The sequence below is a fragment of the Lethenteron reissneri genome, chromosome 26, assembly GCF_015708825.2.
Source record: "Lethenteron reissneri isolate LAM-NWPU_2019-01 chromosome 26, ASM1570882v1, whole genome shotgun sequence".
Lineage (NCBI taxonomy): Eukaryota > Metazoa > Chordata > Hyperoartia > Petromyzontiformes > Petromyzontidae > Lethenteron > Lethenteron reissneri.
This window is the reverse complement of record NC_083804.1, coordinates 11,313,944-11,333,536: the sequence shown is the minus strand read 5'-3', so window position 1 is coordinate 11,333,536 and position 19,593 is coordinate 11,313,944. Positions and strand designations below refer to the sequence as shown.

The 19,593-nt window shown below is 43.4% G+C and overlaps 1 protein-coding gene across 5 annotated transcripts; it reads left to right on the top strand.

Moving 5' to 3' along the window:
* Positions 1 to 3,387: 3,387 nt before the first annotated feature.
* LOC133347678 (modulator of macroautophagy TMEM150B-like) lies at positions 3,388 to 19,345 on the top strand. Of its 5 annotated transcripts, none has more exons than XM_061560161.1 (7): positions 3,406 to 3,800; positions 10,582 to 10,681; positions 11,340 to 11,399; positions 12,099 to 12,166; positions 12,318 to 12,445; positions 13,937 to 14,114; positions 17,327 to 19,345. In XM_061560161.1, the coding sequence occupies exons 2-7, from the start codon at positions 10,617 to 10,619 to the stop codon at positions 17,563 to 17,565; spliced, it is 738 nt and encodes a 245-aa protein (XP_061416145.1). In that variant the 5' UTR covers positions 3,406 to 3,800; positions 10,582 to 10,616; the 3' UTR covers positions 17,566 to 19,345. The 5 variants fall into 5 exon arrangements, with proteins under 5 accessions (XP_061416149.1, XP_061416148.1, XP_061416145.1 ...); XM_061560162.1 differs by having other exon boundaries at positions 3,406 to 3,804; positions 10,577 to 10,681; XM_061560160.1 differs by having other exon boundaries at positions 3,407 to 3,804.
* The last annotated feature ends 248 nt before the right edge of the window (positions 19,346 to 19,593 follow it).

Sequence of the window (19,593 nt, the reverse complement as noted above, 5' to 3'; positions counted from 1 at the left end):
GTATATTAAGCGTTTATTTTAATGTTTATAAAAAGTAAATTGCACTTTTAACATTAACGCGAGTAGCCGCGTGTAAGAGTTACATTTTAACGACAGGCGCGCACTATTATTAGTGGTTTATTAACTTCATTCGTCACTTTAAAGTTACTGAGGCCTAGTCATTCAGCGCTTCTTATAAAGCCTTAGGCTTTTGCGTTGTAAGGCTGGTGGTGGGGGCTGGTGGTGGGGGGTGGTGGTGAGGGTTGGTGGTGGGGGGTGGTGGTGGGGGGTGGTGGTGGGGGGTGGTGGTGGGGGCTGGTGGTGGGGGCTGGTGGTGGGGGGTGGTTGTGGGGGCTGGTGGTGGGGGGTGGTGGTGGGGGGTGTTGGTGGGGGGTGGTGGTGGGGGGTGGTGGTGGGGGGTGGTGGTGGGGGGTGGTGGTGAGGGCTGGTGGTGGGGGGTGGTGGTGGGGGGTGGTGGTGGGGGTGGTGGTGGGGGGTGGTGGTGGGGGGTGGTGGTGGGGGGTGGTGGTGGGGGGTGGTGGTGAGGGCTGGTGGTGGGGGCTGGTGGTGGGGGCTGGTGGTGGTGGTGGGGGCTGGTGGTGGGGGGTGGTGGTGGGGGGTGGTGGTGGGGGCTGGTGGTGGGGGGTGGTGGTGGGGGCTGGTGGTGGGGGGTGGTGGTGAGGGCTGGTGGTGGGGGGTGGTGGTGGGGGCTGGTGGTGGGGGGTGGTGGTGGGGGCTGGTGGTGGGGGCTGGTGGTGAGGGCTGGTGGTGAGGGCTGGTGGTGAGGGCTGGTGGTGAGGGGTCTAAATCTCACAGCGTTTCTTGTCAAAACAAACACTTTTAATTAACGTTACACTAGAATACAGTAATTTTGTCTTTAACTCCTCTATACCCGGTCGATATCCCTGTACCGGTACTAAGTATTATTCCTACCAGCCCACCCCGCAGGGTCCTGTTTTATACAAATGGTCGTACAATACTAGAGGGGTGTATCGGCCCCCTCACCCGGATAGCTGAGAATATCCTATTAGCTACCCCTGACCTATCCCTAGTCCTCCACTAACGGGGAGGCTATCTGGCCCGACACTGGTCAGTCGGGCTACGGTACCCGGAGTCCCAGAGTACTAACTCTGGTTCACGGGACCACGCCACTGGCTCGGTCCTGCGCGGCCCTGATAAGGGCGGCGTCCCAGGGGAGTCCAGGGCCTAGCTGGTCGATCTTCCGTCTTCCCCTATTTACTCTAAGACTCAACCCCGAGCTCTCTGGCTCATCCCCTTTATACCCCCCCAGAGGATCACAACCCCCCCACGCCGCCCGGTGCGGACGTCGTTGCGGGCACCACCCCGTGTACTGACGGAGCCCCCGCCCACTGTGTTTGTTATCCGTTAGATCCTATGCATACAGCCCTACACAAACAGCCCCTCTGTAACAGCCCTACAGTAGTAGTAGCAGCAGCAGTAGCAGCAGCAGTAGTAGTAGCAGCAGCAGTAGCAGCAGTAGTAGTAGCAGCAGTAGCAGCAGCAGTAGTAGTAGCAGTAGCAGCAGGAGCAGCAGTATTAGCAGGATTGGTGGCAGCAGCAGCAGTAGCAGCAGCAGTAGTAGTAGCAGCAGTAGCAGCAGTAGTAGCAGCAGTAGTAGTAGTAGTAGCAGTAGTAGCAGCAGTAGTAGCAGCAGGAGCAGTAGCAGCAGAGCAGCAGCAGGAGCAGCAGCAGAGTAGTAGCAGCAGCAGTAGTAGCAGCAGCAGTAGCAGCAGTAGTAGCAGCAGCAGCAGTAGTAGTAGCAGCAGTAGTAGCAGTAGTAGCAGCAGCAGTAGCAGCAGTAGTAGTAGTAGCAGCAGTAGCAGCAGTAGTAGTAGCAGCAGTAGCAGCAGCAGTAGTAGCAGGAGGAGGAGCAGCAGCAGGAGCAGGATTGGTGGCAGCAGCAGGAGCAGCAGCAGTAGCAGCAGTAGTAGCAGCAGTAGTAGCAGCAGCAGTAGCAGCAGCAGTAGCAGGAGCAGCAACAGTAGCAGCAGTAGTAGCAGCAGCAGGAGCAGCAGCAGCAGGAGGAGGAGCAGCAGCAGGAGCAGCAGCAGCAGGAGGAGGAGGAGCAGCAGCAGGAGCAGGATTGGTGGCAGCAGCAGCAGTAGCAGCAGTAGCAGGAGCAGCAGCAGCAGGAGCAGGATTGGTGGCAGCAGCAGTAGCAGCAGCAGCAGTGGGTGGCTGTGAATGTCTCACCACCACCACCACCCACCCCACACCCCCCAAGATGTTGAGGAAATGCCGCGAGAGTCGTGAGAGGGCTGCTGCTGCTGCTCCTGCTGCCTTCCTGTTCCGCACGGCGCTCCCAGCTCGCCCCGTCTCCTCCTCCTTCTCATCATCCTCCTCCTTCCCCGTCTCCTCCTCCTCATCCTCCTCATCATCATCCTCCTCCTTCCCCTCCTCCTCCTCCTTCTCATCATCATTCTCCTCCTTCCCCCTCCTCCTCCTCCTTCTCATCATCATCCTCATCATCATCCTCCTCCTTCCCCCTCCTCCTTCTCATCATCATCATCCTCATCATCATCCTCCTCCTTCCCCCCTCCTCCTCCTCCTTCTCATCATCATCCTCATCATCATCCTCCTCCTTCCCCCTCCTCCTCCTTCTCATCATCATCCTCATCATCATCCTCCTCCTTCCCCCTCCTCCTCCTTCTCATCATCATCCTCATCATCATCCTCCTCCTCCTCCTTCCATCCCATCATCCTCCTCCTTCCCTCCCCTTCTCATCATCATCCTCCTCCTTCCCCCTCCTCCTCCTTCTCATCATCATCCTCATCATCATCCTCCTCCTTCCCCCTCCTCCTTCTCATCATCATCCTCATCATCATCCTCCTCCTTCCCCCTCCTCCTTCTCATCATCCTCATCATCATCCTCCTCCTTCCCCCTCCTCCTTCTCATCATCATCCTCCTTCCCCCTCCTCCTTCTTCTCATCATCATCCTCATCATCATCCTCCTCCTTCCCCCCCTCCTCCTTCTCATCATCATCCTCATCATCATCCTCCTCCTTCCCCCTCCTCCTTCTCATCATCATCCTCATCATCATCCTCCTCCTTCCCCTCCCTCCTCCTCCTTCTCATCATCCTCCTCCTTCCCCCTCCTCCTCCTTTCATCATCATCCTCATCATCATCCTCCTCCTTCCCCCTCCTCCTCCTCCTTCTCATCGTCATCCTCCTCATCATCCTCCTCCTTCCCCCTCCTCCTTCTCATCATCATCCTCATCATCATCCTCCTCCTTCCCCCTCCTCCTCCTCCTTCTCATCATCATCCTCCTCCTTCCCCCTCCTCCTCCTTTTCTATCATCCTCATCATCATCCTCCTCCTTCCCCCTCCTCCTTCTCATCATCATCCTCATCATCATCCTCCTCCTTCCCCCTCCTCCTCCTCCTTCTCATCCTCATCCTCCTCATCCTTCCCCCTCCTCTTTCGTCTTCACTTCTCTCGAATCGTCGCCCGCCCGCCCCTGAATCGCAACACCGCCGGAGTGTTAGGGGTGGTGAGGGGGTGGGTGGTGGTTGTTCGCTGTTTAACTTCACGGCGTTAAACTTTTCATTTATTCGCAAAGGCGGGGAGAAGTTGGGGCGGCGGCGGTGGTGGTGGGAGGAGGAGGAGGGTAAGTTGTTAAGTTTCGAGAGAGATTTGCGAGTTGCCAGGGGTCTGCAAGTCGAGCTCGCCTCCATGCCTCCTCCTCCTCCAGCCTCCTTCTCCTCCTGCCTCCTCCTCCTGCCAGTCGCGTTTACTCTGAAACTATCATCGTGATACTTGCAACAAACACCACCCACCACCTCCACCACCAGCCGAGGCAGGTACGTGCGTGTCACTCTTTGTGTGGTGGTGGTGGGGGGAGAGACAAAGGCGGCCGGGCGTGGTTATGTGTCTGCTTGACTGTGTGCACGGTGTGTTGTGTTGGTAACACAGGAGGGGGGTTTACATTCGCGATGTTCACACTCCGCTGATTCTACTTCTACCTCGAAGGATACCGACGGTTCAACGCCGCACACACAACGTGGCGCGTTTGTAAACAAGAAGATGACCCGCTTGTGTGTTGTGTGTGTTAGATTGTTGTGTGTGTTAGATTGTTGTGTGTGTGTTAGGTTGTGTGTGTGTTAGATTGTTGTGTGTGTTAGATTGTGTGTGTGTGTTAGATTGTGTGTGTGTGTTAGATTGTTGTGTGTGTGTTAGATTGTGTGTGTGTGTTAGATTGTGTGTGTGTGTTAGATTGTTGTGTGTGTGTTAGGTTGTGTGTGTGTTAGATTGTTGTGTGTGTTAGATTGTGTGTGTGTTAGATTGTGTGTGTGTGTGTTAGATTGTGTGTGTGTGTTAGATTGTTGTGTGTGTGTTAGATTGTTGTGTGTGTTAGGTTGTGTGTGTGTGTTAGATTGTTGTGTGTGTTAGATTGTGTGTGTGTGTTAGATTGTGTGTGTGTGTGTTAGATTGTGTGTGTGTGTTAGATTGTTGTGTGTGTGTTAGATTGTGTGTGTGTGTTAGATTGTGTGTGTGTTAGATTGTGTGTCTGTGTTAGATTGTTGTGTGTGTGTTAGATTGTTGTGTGTGTGTTAGATTGTGTGTGTGTGTTAGATTGTGTGTGTGTTAGATTGTGTGTCTGTGTTAGATTGTTGTGTGTGTGTTAGATTGTTGTGTGTTAGATTGTTGTGTGTTAGATTGTTGTGTGTGTGTTAGATTGTTGTGTGTGTGTTAGATTGTTGTGTGTGTTAGATTGTGTGTGTTAGATGATTGTGTGTGTGTTAGATTGTTGTGTGTGTTATATTATTGTGTGTGTTAGATTATTGTGTGTGTTAGATTATTGTGTGTGTTAGATTGTTGTGTGTGTTAGATTATTGTGTGTGTTAGATTATTGTGTGTGTTAGATTATTGTGTGTTAGATTATTGTGTGTGTTAGATTGTGTGTGTGTTAGATTGTGTGTGTGTTAGATTATTGTGTGTGTGTTAGATTGTGCGTGTGTTAGATTATTGTGTGTGTTAGATTGTTGTGTGTGTTAGATTATTGTCTGTTTGTGTTAGGTTGTGTGTGTTAGATTGCGTGTGTGTTAGATTGTATGTGTGTTAGAGTGTGTGTGTGTTAGATGATTGTGTGTGTGTGTGTGTGTTAGATGAGTTTGTGTGTGTGTTAGATGATTGCGTGTGTGTGTGTTAGATGATTGTGTGTGTGTGTTAGAGTGTGTGTGCGTTAGATGATTGTGTTAGATGATTGTATGTGTGTGTTAGATGATTGTGTGTGTGTGTGTTAGATGATTGTTGATTGTGTGTGTGTGTTAGATGATTGTGTGGGTGTGTTATATGATTATGTGTGTTAGATGATTGTGTGTGTGTGTTTGTGTTAGATGATTGTGTGTGTGTGTGTTAGATGATTGTGTGTGTGTGTGTTAGATGATTGTGTGTGTGTGTTAGATGATTGTGTGTGTGTGTGTGTTAGATGAGTGTGTGTGTGTTGCAAACCACAAGGTCTAACGCCGTATTATTGTAGAGGGAAATTGAGTTTTCAGTTCCATACGGATGGCTGACAGCCGTTTCATACGGGCAAAAAAAATGTTTGTCTATTTGTTTGCGTTTCTCCCTCGTGATGATAGGGGACTTTGTGGCATGGACGTTGAGTTTTCTAAGGGGGCACGGGGTGACCAATAAGGTCTGAATTGGTCTGTAATAAGGTAGGGGCACTTATAGGGGGTTGACAGGTATGGTGTTGTCGAGTTCAATTTACACCCCTTGCCATGACGGCAATTCTCATTTGAAGTCCATTCATGATCATTAAGTTGCTCGGCAGCTGCTGCTTGTGGGTATTTTGCTTAATGTCGTTGATAAAGCACTGCACCATTGTCAGTGTAACTCTCTTGATGCTGATTATTGCTGCACGGTGCGTGTGTTAGTTTCGCATAGCTGTCCTTGTATCTACAAGTATCTACAAATATCATACTTGTAGATACTTGTAGATACGGTATATCCCGAGAGTAAAACTCGTAGTTCGTCTTCATTCATTGCGCAATGTGCTTGCTGTTACCGGAATGTTATTATTGTAGAGTTCAACGAAATGCGTGGCTGTTTGCAAACGCTGACTCGTTATTAGGGGCATGTTCCGAAAGTTTGTTGATAGACCAAACAAATACTGTATGTATTGTAGATGCTGTACTACCCCCGCTGCTTGCATACAATGCAGAGCCCTGTTAATGTCGACGTACACGTGCGCTCCACTTAATGTGGGCACACCAATGTTGTGAACACATTGCTTATCCTGTCCTTGTAAGAACCAAAATACTTGCTGCCCCAATAGCGAGCAGAGTAAGTATTATTCTTGCACTGTGCTGCTGGTGTATGTGCTCCAGGTTTGTTGCAAAGTACATATTTACCGTCGCTTTTTGACTGAAGTCAATACTGAGTCAATAACGAAACAAAGTGCGTTTCAAAACAAAATCCGCACTTGAACACACTTCATTGCAACCGTTGTCTAAACCGCCAGGACCTTTCACGCAAAGTTCACATGGCCCCTCAACATCTTCAGCCAGGACGTTCTTGTTGTTGTAATTGTCCATCTGTTAAAAGGAAACGTGGACATGGACAAAGAAAATGGGACGAAATCTGAAAAGTGACCAAATGAGCATTTGGCAGATGGTGCATGCTTGGAATTGCACCGAGTTGGAAGAAGGATGAAATCGTTGATTAGGCAACATATTTGGGAGATCATATTGGACTTCATAAATGAGTGGATATATCATTGGTGATGATGATGACACGTATCAAGAATGGCCAGTGGTCGAGACGAACGATGGATTGGCAGTCTTGGGAGAGAACACGGTCGAGAGGACATCTGACCTTGAGATGGAGTGACAATCACCAAATGTGCTACAAGGATGTTGCATAGCAGGACCATAAAGAGATTAGGACTTTGGGATTCCTTCATCCAACAGCGGATTGGTCGTGGCTGATGATCTTTGAGTTCATGTATTTCAGCAAAATAAGACATTTCAAAGGCATAGTTTCTTGAGTGCTAAGATGTGGGACATTTTAATCCCTGAATTCGTGAAATTTGCACATTCCTACAAAGGGCCCAGTATACAAGTCGTCGTTGGCAGCAGTGGATTTGCACCGTAAATAATGCGAATCTCTTAAGTTACTGAAATTAGTCACTTCTGTGCAAAAACATGACATTCGTCAACGTATTCTCGGAAACATCCCTTCGACTCGACTCACACAAGTCGTTATCTCGGTATTTTAACATTGTTTAAATACTAAACATCCGTGGTTCTTGCCCTGGAATGACCCCCCCCTCCCCCCCCGTTGGTGTCGTGTGGTCTTTTTGGTGATCCTGCCAAAACTTGCTGTGACCCCGTTAGGTGGTTTTGACTGCACAACCGTGAAGCTTTCACAATAGCTCGGCTCTGCAACACGATGCTGGCGAATCCGTTAAAGGGCTCTTAAGAATGCCCAGTTCCGTACAAAACATTGCTGTAAATCCTAATTGTTGTTATGGCTAAAGAAGCGTGGGGGGGGGGGGGGGCCTTGGTTGACAAACAGCACACAGTTTCACAAGGACGGTACTGTGCACAAGGAAGAGTTCGCAGCAGAGTCTTTGTAAATTGTTAGAACGACGGGTCATTCCACGCTCAAGAGCGAGAGATGTTGTTACCTTTTCACATTGTACATGTACAGCACTTTTGTCAATCCACTATTGTGTGTTGTCCAGGATATTTGACCATACTTCACTTCACGCTGGGCAATGAGCGGGGTTGGTGAAGGCAGGGAGCATAGACGGATCATAGTACTGTACAACAATACAGCAATACCGAATTAGAATGTCATTCAAACTGCTTTAAGAAGAACTCGCATGCAAGGCATATCGGTTTAATGTTTTTTTCCCCCCCAGTATTTATGTTTTGCTACATACGCGGTACAAATGCTGTGTTTATAACTGACAATTAAATTCGCCAACTTGTTTCATTAAGTACTTTAGTAATGCTGGCATTTATTATTTATTTAATGTACGTGTGGTCATTTCCTCAAACTCTCCCTGCCATCATAAATGGGAAATGTGGCGGTGATGCTACCCACTCGTATGGGCCGGCCTTAGAGAGACTGCGGTTGTGTGCACACATGCAGAGCATTAGCTCTGGAGTACAGTGCTGTGCCGCACTCCACACAGGGCTTGCTGAGAGATTTAAACTTTACTATGCCGATCCAACACAATGAACACCATTTAAAGGTTACGTCCGTAAATCAGACGTCTTCAAATTGTATATAATGGCACGTCAAAGCATGGAACAACACGTCAATATGCAAGCAATACGGATTTGAATGCATCACGGCCTTAATTTGTACACACTTAACCATTGAAGCGCTTGCGAATCTCGTACAACTCTATTGTAGGCCCACTGCACTGGACATTTGCAGTTCTAAACATAACTTTTAAGGGCAGCATAACATGTGCCGGGTCATCTTGCCGATGACAGGATTGTGGGGCCCCTTGCAAGTTGTATACGTGCACCTAGATATTGCATGGTGAGCCTTCGCAGTTCTAAAAGCACACGGGGCATGTGTATTTCGCTATTCGCATCAGCCACATCTCATAGTAAACCATTAGTTTGCCTCGATGTATTCTCCATTTGCAAGAAGGGGTCAACCGGCGGTGTCAGCGCATCACTTTGCAGAACTGCAGCCATCCAAACTCCCAAGATGCTTCATATTGGTTTAGCTGCATTACCGCAAGTAAAAAAAATGCTTAAGTAAAAACCCATTTTCTGCAGCGTGAACCAGATCAAAGCAACTGGAAGAAAAAAAAATCTGTCTTTGCAAAAAGCGTGGAGAATGTGAAGCAAAATAACAACATGTTTTAGGTAACCTTAAAGTACTGTTGTGCATTTTGAGAGCAAGTGTGACTTGTGTGACACACCACAGTTTACTATTAGACTGAATAAAATATACATCTTTAAAACAGTCGTGAAATGCCAAATACGTATGTACATTTAAATGTGCAGTCTGTGGGCAAAACTCTGTTGTTGAGCAATACTGATGTTGAGAAATATAATGTCCGTGTGTCCCCGAGTCACATCATGTCTACATAGCTCTCGGGAGAAAAACTTCTCCAGGGCACCCATTCACAGATGTAGTCATGTAACTTATTAATTCAGTTATCCACTAGAGAATGACAGGTTCCCATATTCTTTGGGTCTTTCGGTAAAGTCACGTAGATGGGTTCAAAGAAAAGAACAGCAAAAATAACAAAAAAACTACGACGTTTCGATCACAACACAAACGATCGTCATCAGGAGGAAAAAAGAGGGAGAAAACTGCGGAGGCAGACTGACGTGACTTTACCGAAAGACCCAAAGAATATGAATTCCTGCAGTCACGAAAGCTTTAAGTCAGGAATGACAGGTTCATTTATGCTGGGAAATACTTGTGAAAGTATAAGCCATTGTCTTGCTTTCTGTGTGCAAAATATGATTGTCTGGGTTTGACCCGGACAATCCAGGAATTAGCATCTGTGTTCGGTTGGTGAGAATTAATTTGTACCGAGTGCTGGTACTGGTATTGTGTTTAAAATTAAAATACATTGCACAATGTTGATTGACCTAGCTTCACTGACATAATTTGCATGAGTTTGGTCTAGAGGCACCCCTAATTTAAAACCTGTTTGAGGTTTCAGACCCGTGCTTGCGGTTTATGCTTCTTCCAAGTCGTAGAACTTGAAATATAGCATAGCCTATGCGTGTATCTACACAGGGCTTGTGTGTGACACGCGGTGGGTATTTTGATACTCGCTCATCACCATGATCAGGAATTCATACTGTATTTCATAGGGAGCAAAATGGACAGCAAATATGAGAGCTGGCCTAATTTTTACCCACGAATTTGTTGAAATTGTACATTTGTTTTATGTTAGATTCCGTGTGTAGCATAGGTCCGTGAAATTTGCTCTTTGGCTAGACATTTTGCATGAGGAATAGCTACCCAACCACATAAGCCACTGGTCAATGTGCTGTGTTCTGTTAGCCCAAAATGGAGGCACTGGGCTTAGGGAAACATTACTACCTAGAAAATAAATCACAAGGTGGAATGTCAGTTTAATCTGTTATTGGTAATCTTTTCACTTGAGCACCATCCGGACCTAATGGACAATTGAGAAAGCATGCCCACACCCTACGTAGAGTATAATTGACTAGATATGATCCACCACCTTGAATGTTTTATTTTTGAATCACGGAATGCAGATTACCAATGTGAATCTTAAACTCGCCTGACAACATTTATGGGATGTTTGTCATTTCAGTTCTTAAATGTCACACTTCATTGGTTAAATAATAAAACAATGTTTTGGGCTGCTCATTTTATAATGGTTTGCATGGTTGAGCAGTTGCTGCTGTTGGTATAAAGGGCAGCCCCATATGGGTTTGTTGTCCACTCTGATTGATTTTTGCACGTGCTGAATACTTTTCACCAGAAACACTATTGTCCGAGCAGCCCTGTTGGCCAGAAGGTGGAAAGTTGTGTTTAAATTATCTTAAAATATTAAACTTAAAAACGACGTTGAGCCTTTGCGTTGACCTATAACCCAATGTTTCCATTCAGTGCAGTTGGCGGTGCTGTTGAGAAGTTACTTGGAGAAAGAATGTGGACCTGGGCACTTCTGCCTCTTGGCTTCTCTTCTTTGGGCGTGGCTGGATTTTGGACTGTGTAAGCTGACAATCATTTAATTTTGTTTTTAGCTTTTAAAAGCATATGTGAATATGAGCCTTTAAAAAAAACAAGACACGTATCATAAAGCATTCTGTGAGCACTGTTGTTTTAACCAATAACATGCATTGTACTGTGTGTAATTATTGCCTCTGGACAAGGGAAGCATCAGATGTCAGATGCTAACCAGATTAGAAGCCTGGATAGTGCTTGATGGGTAACCACCATTCAGAAAATAAGTGTCATAGGGTGATGTGAGTCTACGCTGTGGGTAGTAGAGGGTAATGCAGCAACATCCATTCTTGTGCTGCTATACGTCTGTACTTACACATCTATTTGCTACCTGCCTTCACCAACCCACATTGACCAACGTGGTAAAGCATGGTCAAAAAAAAATCCCACACCTCGAATAACCTGAACTAATTTTTTTTACCAGGTAAGGCCCACTAAGCTATATAGCTCTTTTTCAGAAGTGACCTGACTACAAATGATAGCTCAACGAAGTGGCTTATCATGCAGAAATGCAATGCATCCAAATGCTCTAAACTTATGTTTCTTAACGTGTGGTGTGGGGAGGCCCGCATTCAGCAGTGGATTGACAAAAATGGGATGTCTATTGTTTTCATGTAAAAATACTGAACATCTGTGTTTTCTTTAGATACATCGTGGCTGGCAATAACACCCCAGTGAGCCCATTAGTGAGTTTTCCTTATATAAGGTACAGCTTCAGAACACTGCACGTCGTAGTGATTTATGCACCTCATTAATTTTGTTTTCCTTATCAAGGAATTTGGAATTCTTCATGAGTCCTTCACTGTTATTACACCAATCTGTATTGATTGAATATACTATTCTACATTGATAAATTGTACATTTATTCTGCATTAATACATTTTACATGTATATACAAATTTCAGATGCTGATGTATATTTGAAAGCTCTTGTTATAAAGTGTCACATTAACATACATGGTGTCCATAAAGGGTATCATTCATTCCTAAAGCATTATATGGTTCAGCAGCAGTGTGAACTGAGCAGTTGAAATATTGGCAACATTATATACTAAAGTTTTTTTTAAACCAAAAAATGTTGAGTGATCTTCAACAGCACACGAGGGAAGCAATTGGAAACAAGATGTTGCCAAACGACCTCGGGCTCTCAAATCTCGATGCGATGCTTGTTGTCAACGCCATGGCAAAGGTTTAGAGGGACGAGACTATTGCACGAGGGAATCTTCACACTACCAAGTGTGTGTATGGCTAGTTTTATCGACTTATTTCCAACTGCTGTCTAATTATAATTTTTTAATAATGGATGATATTTTATGGATGGTGTCCGTACTATACACTCACCTATGTTGGTTATACTGATTCACTTACAGTACTTTGTGTATTGTATTGTGTCTTCTTTTTTTCAGTGACTGTGGGACATATCCACCACAGAGCTGTCTCTTTGGACAACTGTTGAACGTTGGTGGTTTCACAGGTACAGGCCGTGGGCACGCCTTTAACCACCAACACATTTCGTCGCATAGCAGTAGAACTTGCGCATTCAACATGCACATCTGTTTCTGTTTACACCATTGTGTACATACTGTGAACGTGTTTTTACAATACGATTTCGTGTCTGTGTGCAGTGCTAGTTATTTGTTTAATCCGGTACCGGCAAGTGGAGGGCTATGGTTATCATTCGTGGATCAACACGCTGAGTCTGCTGATGGGTGTGCTGTGTGCATTTGGGGCAACACTGGTGGGAAATTTTCAGGTAGGCGGATGTGCAAGTATGTGCTATGATCTTTCATATGTATAGTGTGTGAATTCTTTGTAAGAACTCATCTCCGTGTTTTGAAAACTATGGTTATCAATATCAAGGCGTTATGCATAACAGTACCATTACTGGACAGTCCTCAGAAACGTTTTGTGCGTTTTACTTGGTAACGGAGTTGTTTCATTATACTCTAGTTTATTAAATTAATTGTTGACTTGAGTTGTACAGTAATTATGTACTGTGCATATTTTCTTGAAATTCGTTTGCATCTATTATTGTTTTTTACCCAGGTCAAATTACTTGTGTAATGAATGACTACAAAAGTCATTGAAAAGTTAGAATTGATATGATTTATATTTTTTACCTTAAGGTAGCAAATGTGAAATTAAACGTCCACAATATGTACATCTCTGATTTCTATAAGATGAAATAAGCTTTGGATGAATGTATAGCAAGCAAAATTATCTTTATTTATCAATTAACTGATCAATAATTAACATGCCTACTGTCAGCACCTATTCCTCTGCATTAAACGCCATTCACTATCCAATACTACAATTTACACATGGAGTGAAAATTATTTAAACATTTAAATATCATTCCTCCAAATATTCTTGCCTTTCACCAACGTTCTCTTCTATTGGTCAAAAGTGCAATCATTCGTCTCGTCATTTGGGATATTCAAAACCACAAAGAGTCTTGATCGCAACAGTTGTGGGATCTGGCAGAAGGAAATAAGTGATGGTGAAGTAGGGTTTCGTCAGCAACATGGGCAGTAACGAATGACTTCTTGACCTTTAAAGCCTACAATTAATGTACTTTCAAATCGTAATATATTCCCTTATCCTGCATTTAGCGATTCAAGGTTGAAGCCAAATGGAGCCTTACATTTTCCATTGTGTTTTTGCGGTGTACCGCATGTGGTTTGGCACGGTGGTGGTGCATGCCTGTAATCCAGCACTCGAGGCGAGAGATGGTGGATCTCACAAATGTTGTGAAACGCCCTTCCAGTGGGTGTCGAGGTGCTATACCCTGGCTTTAATCATAATATCTTTACATCTGTATGGGATAGTGCTGCCCCTCGCATGTGTGGATTTTCTCTAGGTGCTCGAGTTTCCTTCCACTTGTATGAAAACTAATTAATTGGCTGAAAACTGATTAAAATAAGTACCCCAGTGCAGCAGGAAAAGAGGCCTTCGACTCGATCTGGCTTTCCTGGATTTAAAAAAAGGTAATTTATTTAATCATTATTAAACTATAGCTGACGTTTTGGTCCACAAGCTGGGAAAAAATTCTGCAAAATTCAGTTCCTGAAGAAACTCTTTACGCTCGTACATACATCCAAATGAAACTAATTTCACTCAAATGTCAGAAAGCCATGCAAATCAATTCCTGACAACACTTGACAGCACTTGGTAGAAAACGTCAGACATCATGTGCAGCATTAAGTGACATTCTGCCTTTGGTGACTGTCTCTCCGTCATGCAGGAGACGAACCACCTGCCAACGCACATGGTGGGCGCTGTGCTCACCTTCGGGGCAGCCGTGTTATACTTCTGGCTGCAGTGCGTGTTGGTGCTGCGCGTACGACCACGGCACGGGGGCCTCGCGCTCGCTGGCATTCGTATCATCGCTTGCATCCTTGCCACCTCTACCTACATTCTCGGTACGCATCCTGCACGTTGACCGCATGCATGGGAACAAGAGGGCACGGTGGTGCTGACTACGGTGGTTCGCTCGGATGTTACTGCACTAAGCCTGGGTTAGAATCTTGGGTGAGTGTTCAAGATTACAAGCGGGTTCCCAAGGTGTTTTATCACCAGTGACTACAATAGTCGGTGTCTCCAAGCACACAACATTGGGTCGTGGTCCTCTTCATTGGTGGCCCTGAGCAAGCGGTATAAATAACAATTCTGTGCCAGTGACCATGCGCTCCATAGTTTGACTTCAGTTAAATGTTTTTATTGTTCAGGAATTGTATCAACCAAATCATCATGATCACTAATGATGAGACATCATATTGACAATACGGTACTGAAAAATCAGAGATGTTATATTGACCATTAAGAAAAATAAATGGGTGTGGATAGGAGAAATCACTCGACCAGATGGATTATGGACAAGACTAGTGATAGAATGGTAGCTGAAGGAGAACATTCCTCCAAGGAGATGGAGCAACTAGATCAATTCGTGGGAGGGAATGAGATAGATGGTAGCAGCTCTGGACCATGAGGAATTGCAGTAGTGTGGGGAGGCCTTCGTGCAGCAGCGGAGACAATGCTGATGACAATGATGGATGAAGACATCCCTGCACCAATGCCATCGCTCGTGGTTCTGTAATATCAAGGGGAATGATAGGCAAAGTCGGTTTATGATTTCGCCCTAAAATGTACCCAAATTTCTACTTGATCTTATCAGATCTCCAAAGCAAAGCAGTGTTGTTAGTCCATGAATGGTTGACCACCCAGGCTTGCCGAGTGTTGCAGGCGTTCGGCTGCGAGATGTCGCCAAGAGGCGTTCACCTGGTACTCCACAGTTTCTTCTCACATGCCAAAAACTCAGTAATAGAATTGGACAAACATTACAATGCAAGACCCTCCTGAAAAATAGTCTTGAGACTCTCCTTGCTAAATAATTGGCATTCATTTATGAAGTAAAACTTTATGCAAATTTTTGAACCACATTCTGCTCACAGAATTTGGGGAAATATTTATCAGTTTTTTTGTTTATAAGTGTATTATCTGGTTGAATAGTGTTATGCCAGCTTTCCATAATTTGTAAAGTCGTTCGTTCAATTCATGACTAATGGTTGACTCAGCTCATCAAACATCCTGGGTCAAATTTTTTTTGGCACAATTCTAGAAGTTCTACCACGAGATGAGGGTCACCACCAAACATTTTCACTGCCCAATACTCATTTATAGCTCGTCAAGCTTTAACCAGTGTACTTTTATATAAGTACCTTTTTCACCTTATTACGTAACTAGTAACACAATTGGTAAATAATTAACTGATGACGTTGAGAAATACACCAATAAAAAATACCTTTGACCATATCATCCAAAGTGCCATGTATCTGCTCAGCTCTCAGAACCAAGCTGCATTAAGCCTGTATAGCACTGGGATGGGTGACCCACCATGCACAAAACAAGACTTATAGGCTGCTGTAGGGCTACGTTTTCAGCAGATGTCAAGTGAACTAAAATCCATTGTATTGTATTCCACTTCCAGGTATATAAGCTCCCTGCCTTGCCAAAGTCACACTGACCAGCTTGGGAAAGTATGGTTAAATAATGCCCATGATCCACATGGCTTGAAGAGGCCCTCTTCTAGTAGTGGATTGACCAAAGTGCTGTACATGTACACATGTAAAAATGAAAGCACAACATAGGACATGAACAGGGTAGTCGAGGACAGGTTAAGTAATAAAAGAGGTCAAAAAAGCGATTGAGAGTTGTGGTGGAAGGGTAGCAATGTCGGATGGGAATGGGCGTGTTTGTACTAACAAAGTAAAATTAAGATTCTTACAATGAAACTTCTGAAATAGATATTATAAATATTATTTGTTCGTATTATCCTAATTTAGTGTATCAGTGCCTGGCTTATAAAATATCCCAAACAACAATAAGTAATTTTCATTTAGGAAGCAGTTTTTTTGCAAGGGTGTTTCACGCACAGCTTCATTCGTGTGTAAAATATACATCAGTGCTATTACCAGAGAATTCTGCCTTTGGCTGGCTCCCAGACCTAATTTTCATCAAGTCAATGTTTCTTTAATAGTACACACTGCACCTGAAATTTCCAGTTGGAGAAACGAAAAAGCATTCCTTTACCTGGGGAGAGGGGAATTTTCTACCAACCTCCCAGCCACCTTTGCAGTTTCCTCTGTACCACATCTTGATATACTCATTTCAGTTAAAAGTAAATCTAAAGGTGCAGTCCTGCAATTACTTATTCATGCATCTGCTAGTAGAAGAACCAATACTAGAGGGAGATATAGAGAGGCCCTCTGAGAGGATATTTTGGCTTGCTCTTCTTCACGAGCCAGATGTCTTGGAAGGGATGGGAGTACCCACATTTTGCCTTTCCCTATGGGACCTGCCGAATGACTAACTAGAGAGAGGGGCGGGGATTAAAAAAACGTGCCCATTTTCTTCAGTCTTTTCCAGAGATGGAACTGCCAACTTCAATATTGCAAGTTCATTGAGCTATCCATTATGCTAGTGTAGCATACCATTTTACCCAGTACTTTGTTTATCACTATGTTTTAAACTATTGAGATAACAAGTCTCTGTATTTGTACAAATTTAAATCCGTAAAAGTTGAATGTCCACAGGTACGTAATGTCAAATACAGCATGACCCTGCGGATTACGGGAGGGGGGCTGCTTTCAGGAGGGAACCAGGAATCCGTGAAAAATATGCAGATTTCTGGCTCTCTGCTGGCATGGATTACAATTATTGGAGTCCTGCTATATATATAAAAAACTCAAACAACAAAACACAAACATCTGAAAACAACCAGTGTGAATGTAATGACAGTGGAATTATTATAATTAAACATTACAAATGGAGAGAGACCCCTATATTTAACCACATCAGATGCTCAAAAGACGTTTAAAATTTCCCAATTAAAGATTTGAATCTACATTATCGAATTTTAACGAATCTTCAACACAATTTATCAATCGGAGGCACTGCAGTAAAAAAAATGTTGGCCAAAATTTGTATTTCCTTTGGTTGTTTGATGGCATGGGCTAGGGTAGGCCTTCGTCCAGCTTGCATTGATCATGCCTGATGTTGATGATTGTAAACAAAGATGTATTATGTCTCAAGTAAACCGTGGTTTTCCCCTCTCTCTCCCTGCTATTTTTCACAGCGCCTGTGTTTTATTATGAGGACATGCGGAACGCCTCGGCCATCTGCGAGTGGATCTTAGCAATGGACGTTCTGCTGTACTTTGGGACATTTGCGGTGGAATTCAAACATATTACCCACTTGGGGCTCAGGCTGGAGGTTGACCATACGTGCCGAATGAATTCTTGCAATGGACTAATGTCTTCTGCTTCTTCACCGCTAACAATACCGTTGCCAAATGCTCACTCATTACCCGAATGAGGTTTTGTTCCATAAAAACTGTTTACAAAAGTGATCTCACTTGATCACTCAGACACTTTACCATTACCCATTGTTTTTTTTCACTCTTGTACAATTTAGATTTTATTCATGTAAAATATACAATTGCGCTTGATTGTTGGTGAATTTACAGAACCGCAATGTAGTCAAGTGTTTTAAAGTTGTTAAATGTGGCCGGTTAAAAGGATGGTAAGAACTGTAAAAATGAATGAATCTGCTACGACTTGAAATTATCATTAATATTCCATTCATTATATTGGTCATGCACTAGTTGCATGTACCATAATTGTCCTTTGCAATTAACGTCCCTCATTTACACAGCTAAATGTTTCCTAAGATGCCTTCCAAAAAAAGCAACAAAATTGCCTTGTATTTAAAGAATAAACCTTTAAGTGAAATATTAACACATTATGGTAAAGATTAACATTAAATATATTCAATGAATATGGTTACTGGGATACAATTTTCCAAAAAAGCAATTGCAATGGCTTATTGCTGTTAATGCAGGGATTACCAATCCTAACGTGTCTGTTTGTATCATGTCCTGGTACCAGCACACGTGTGTGTGTCTGTAAAGGTCCTGGACACGTGGACCACATGTTTATCATGTTAAGAACAGTATGTACAAAACAACTAAATGTATTGCAGTCCTTCTGCTCAGCATTTGTATTTTGAGTTAAAGAAACGTGTACTAAGTCCCGCACTTATACTTGTTTAAATGCAGTTGTTCAGCTGCCGACAATCAACTTAGCTTGAACCTGCTCCTGTTGTGCAAGAGAGTTGACACTTGTTTGGAAATGGGGTACTCGTAAAGATCAATAGCTGGGTGAGATTTGTTTCTTAGGTGCTTGAGAAAACTAGCAATCCATAAAAGGTATTTGTTTTATCCAGTATTTGAGACAATCCGTTGCATCTTATACGACAACTATATTGCATCAATTGTTTTATTATGTTATCTGAAAGGTGGGCATTGTATGTGGCCTGTAATGATGGACTTTGGTCTATTAACTGACCGTATTAAAGTCACAAGTGCATTAGTCAAGAATGTAAAATGCAAATGCCATCATGCTGCAAAAATTTTTATATCTTTGAACTGTTGGTAGATTAACAACACTCTAAAAGTATGTCATTTGTATTCGTTCAACTGTAACTTTATAAAGCATGTGCTGTACATGCACATTAAAGTGCAGTACTGTATTTAATTTAAACAAGTTAACCAAATTTTACAAAGTCTATGCAATATACTTGCTTACTGTATTTTAAAGAACAACGTACTAACTGCATTATGGTAAATCATGTGACAATGTTATGATGAGAATGGTATTTTTGTTTTATATCAAGTGAATGTTCGGCATAGCCTACCCTCGAGAGGCAGACCGGTGAGTCGGAGATTATGCCTGTATTTTTAAGTGCCTTTTTTATTATTTTACAATGTTTTGATATTGTCAAAGGTCCACCAATGTATAAGCTGTTTAACTTTAAAATATTGCAGCATTGCTTGAAGTTTTTTTTAAAATTCCTACTTTGATAGTGCGTTTGCATTCAAAGCATATAACACACAAATACTAACATTTAGGTTTCTGCTCATTGCTGTAAAACAATAACAATTGATTACTCTAATGCCCTGCACTAACCATTAAATGCAATTCATATGTATGTCTCCTAAAATCTGCAATATTTCACATGTATGCAGTGTTATTTTTTTGAAAGTGCTCATATTTTTATGGTACTCCAAAAATAAATGTGGAATGTATGCTCTGAAGATGATTGCCGATATACTTTGTTTAATCCATTACTGTTATGTTATTGTTACGTTTTAACGAAGAAAAAAGGTTCAAAGGAAAATTATGAAAAATGTTAATAAATATTTTTGCATTCGTAGATTTTTGGTATTTTTAGATATTGATGTATATTATTATTTGTTTTGTGTCTGGGCAATGGTGCTCTCACCAAAATCCTAGACTCACTTTACAAAAGCTTTCCTTGTGTTCATTATTACGTCTTTATCGG

Bases quoted from the DNA above. Each gene is read 5' to 3' on its own strand.
- LOC133347678 (XM_061560161.1), top strand. From the start codon at position 10,617: ATGTGGACCTGGGCACTTCTGCCTCTTGGCTTCTCTTCTTTGGGCGTG. The intron at 12,167-12,317 runs GTACAGGCCGTG...GTCTGTGTGCAG, and splicing joins GAACGTTGGTGGTTTCACAG to TGCTAGTTATTTGTTTAATC. The intron at 14,115-17,326 runs GTACGCATCCTG...TATTTTTCACAG, and splicing joins CACCTCTACCTACATTCTCG to CGCCTGTGTTTTATTATGAG.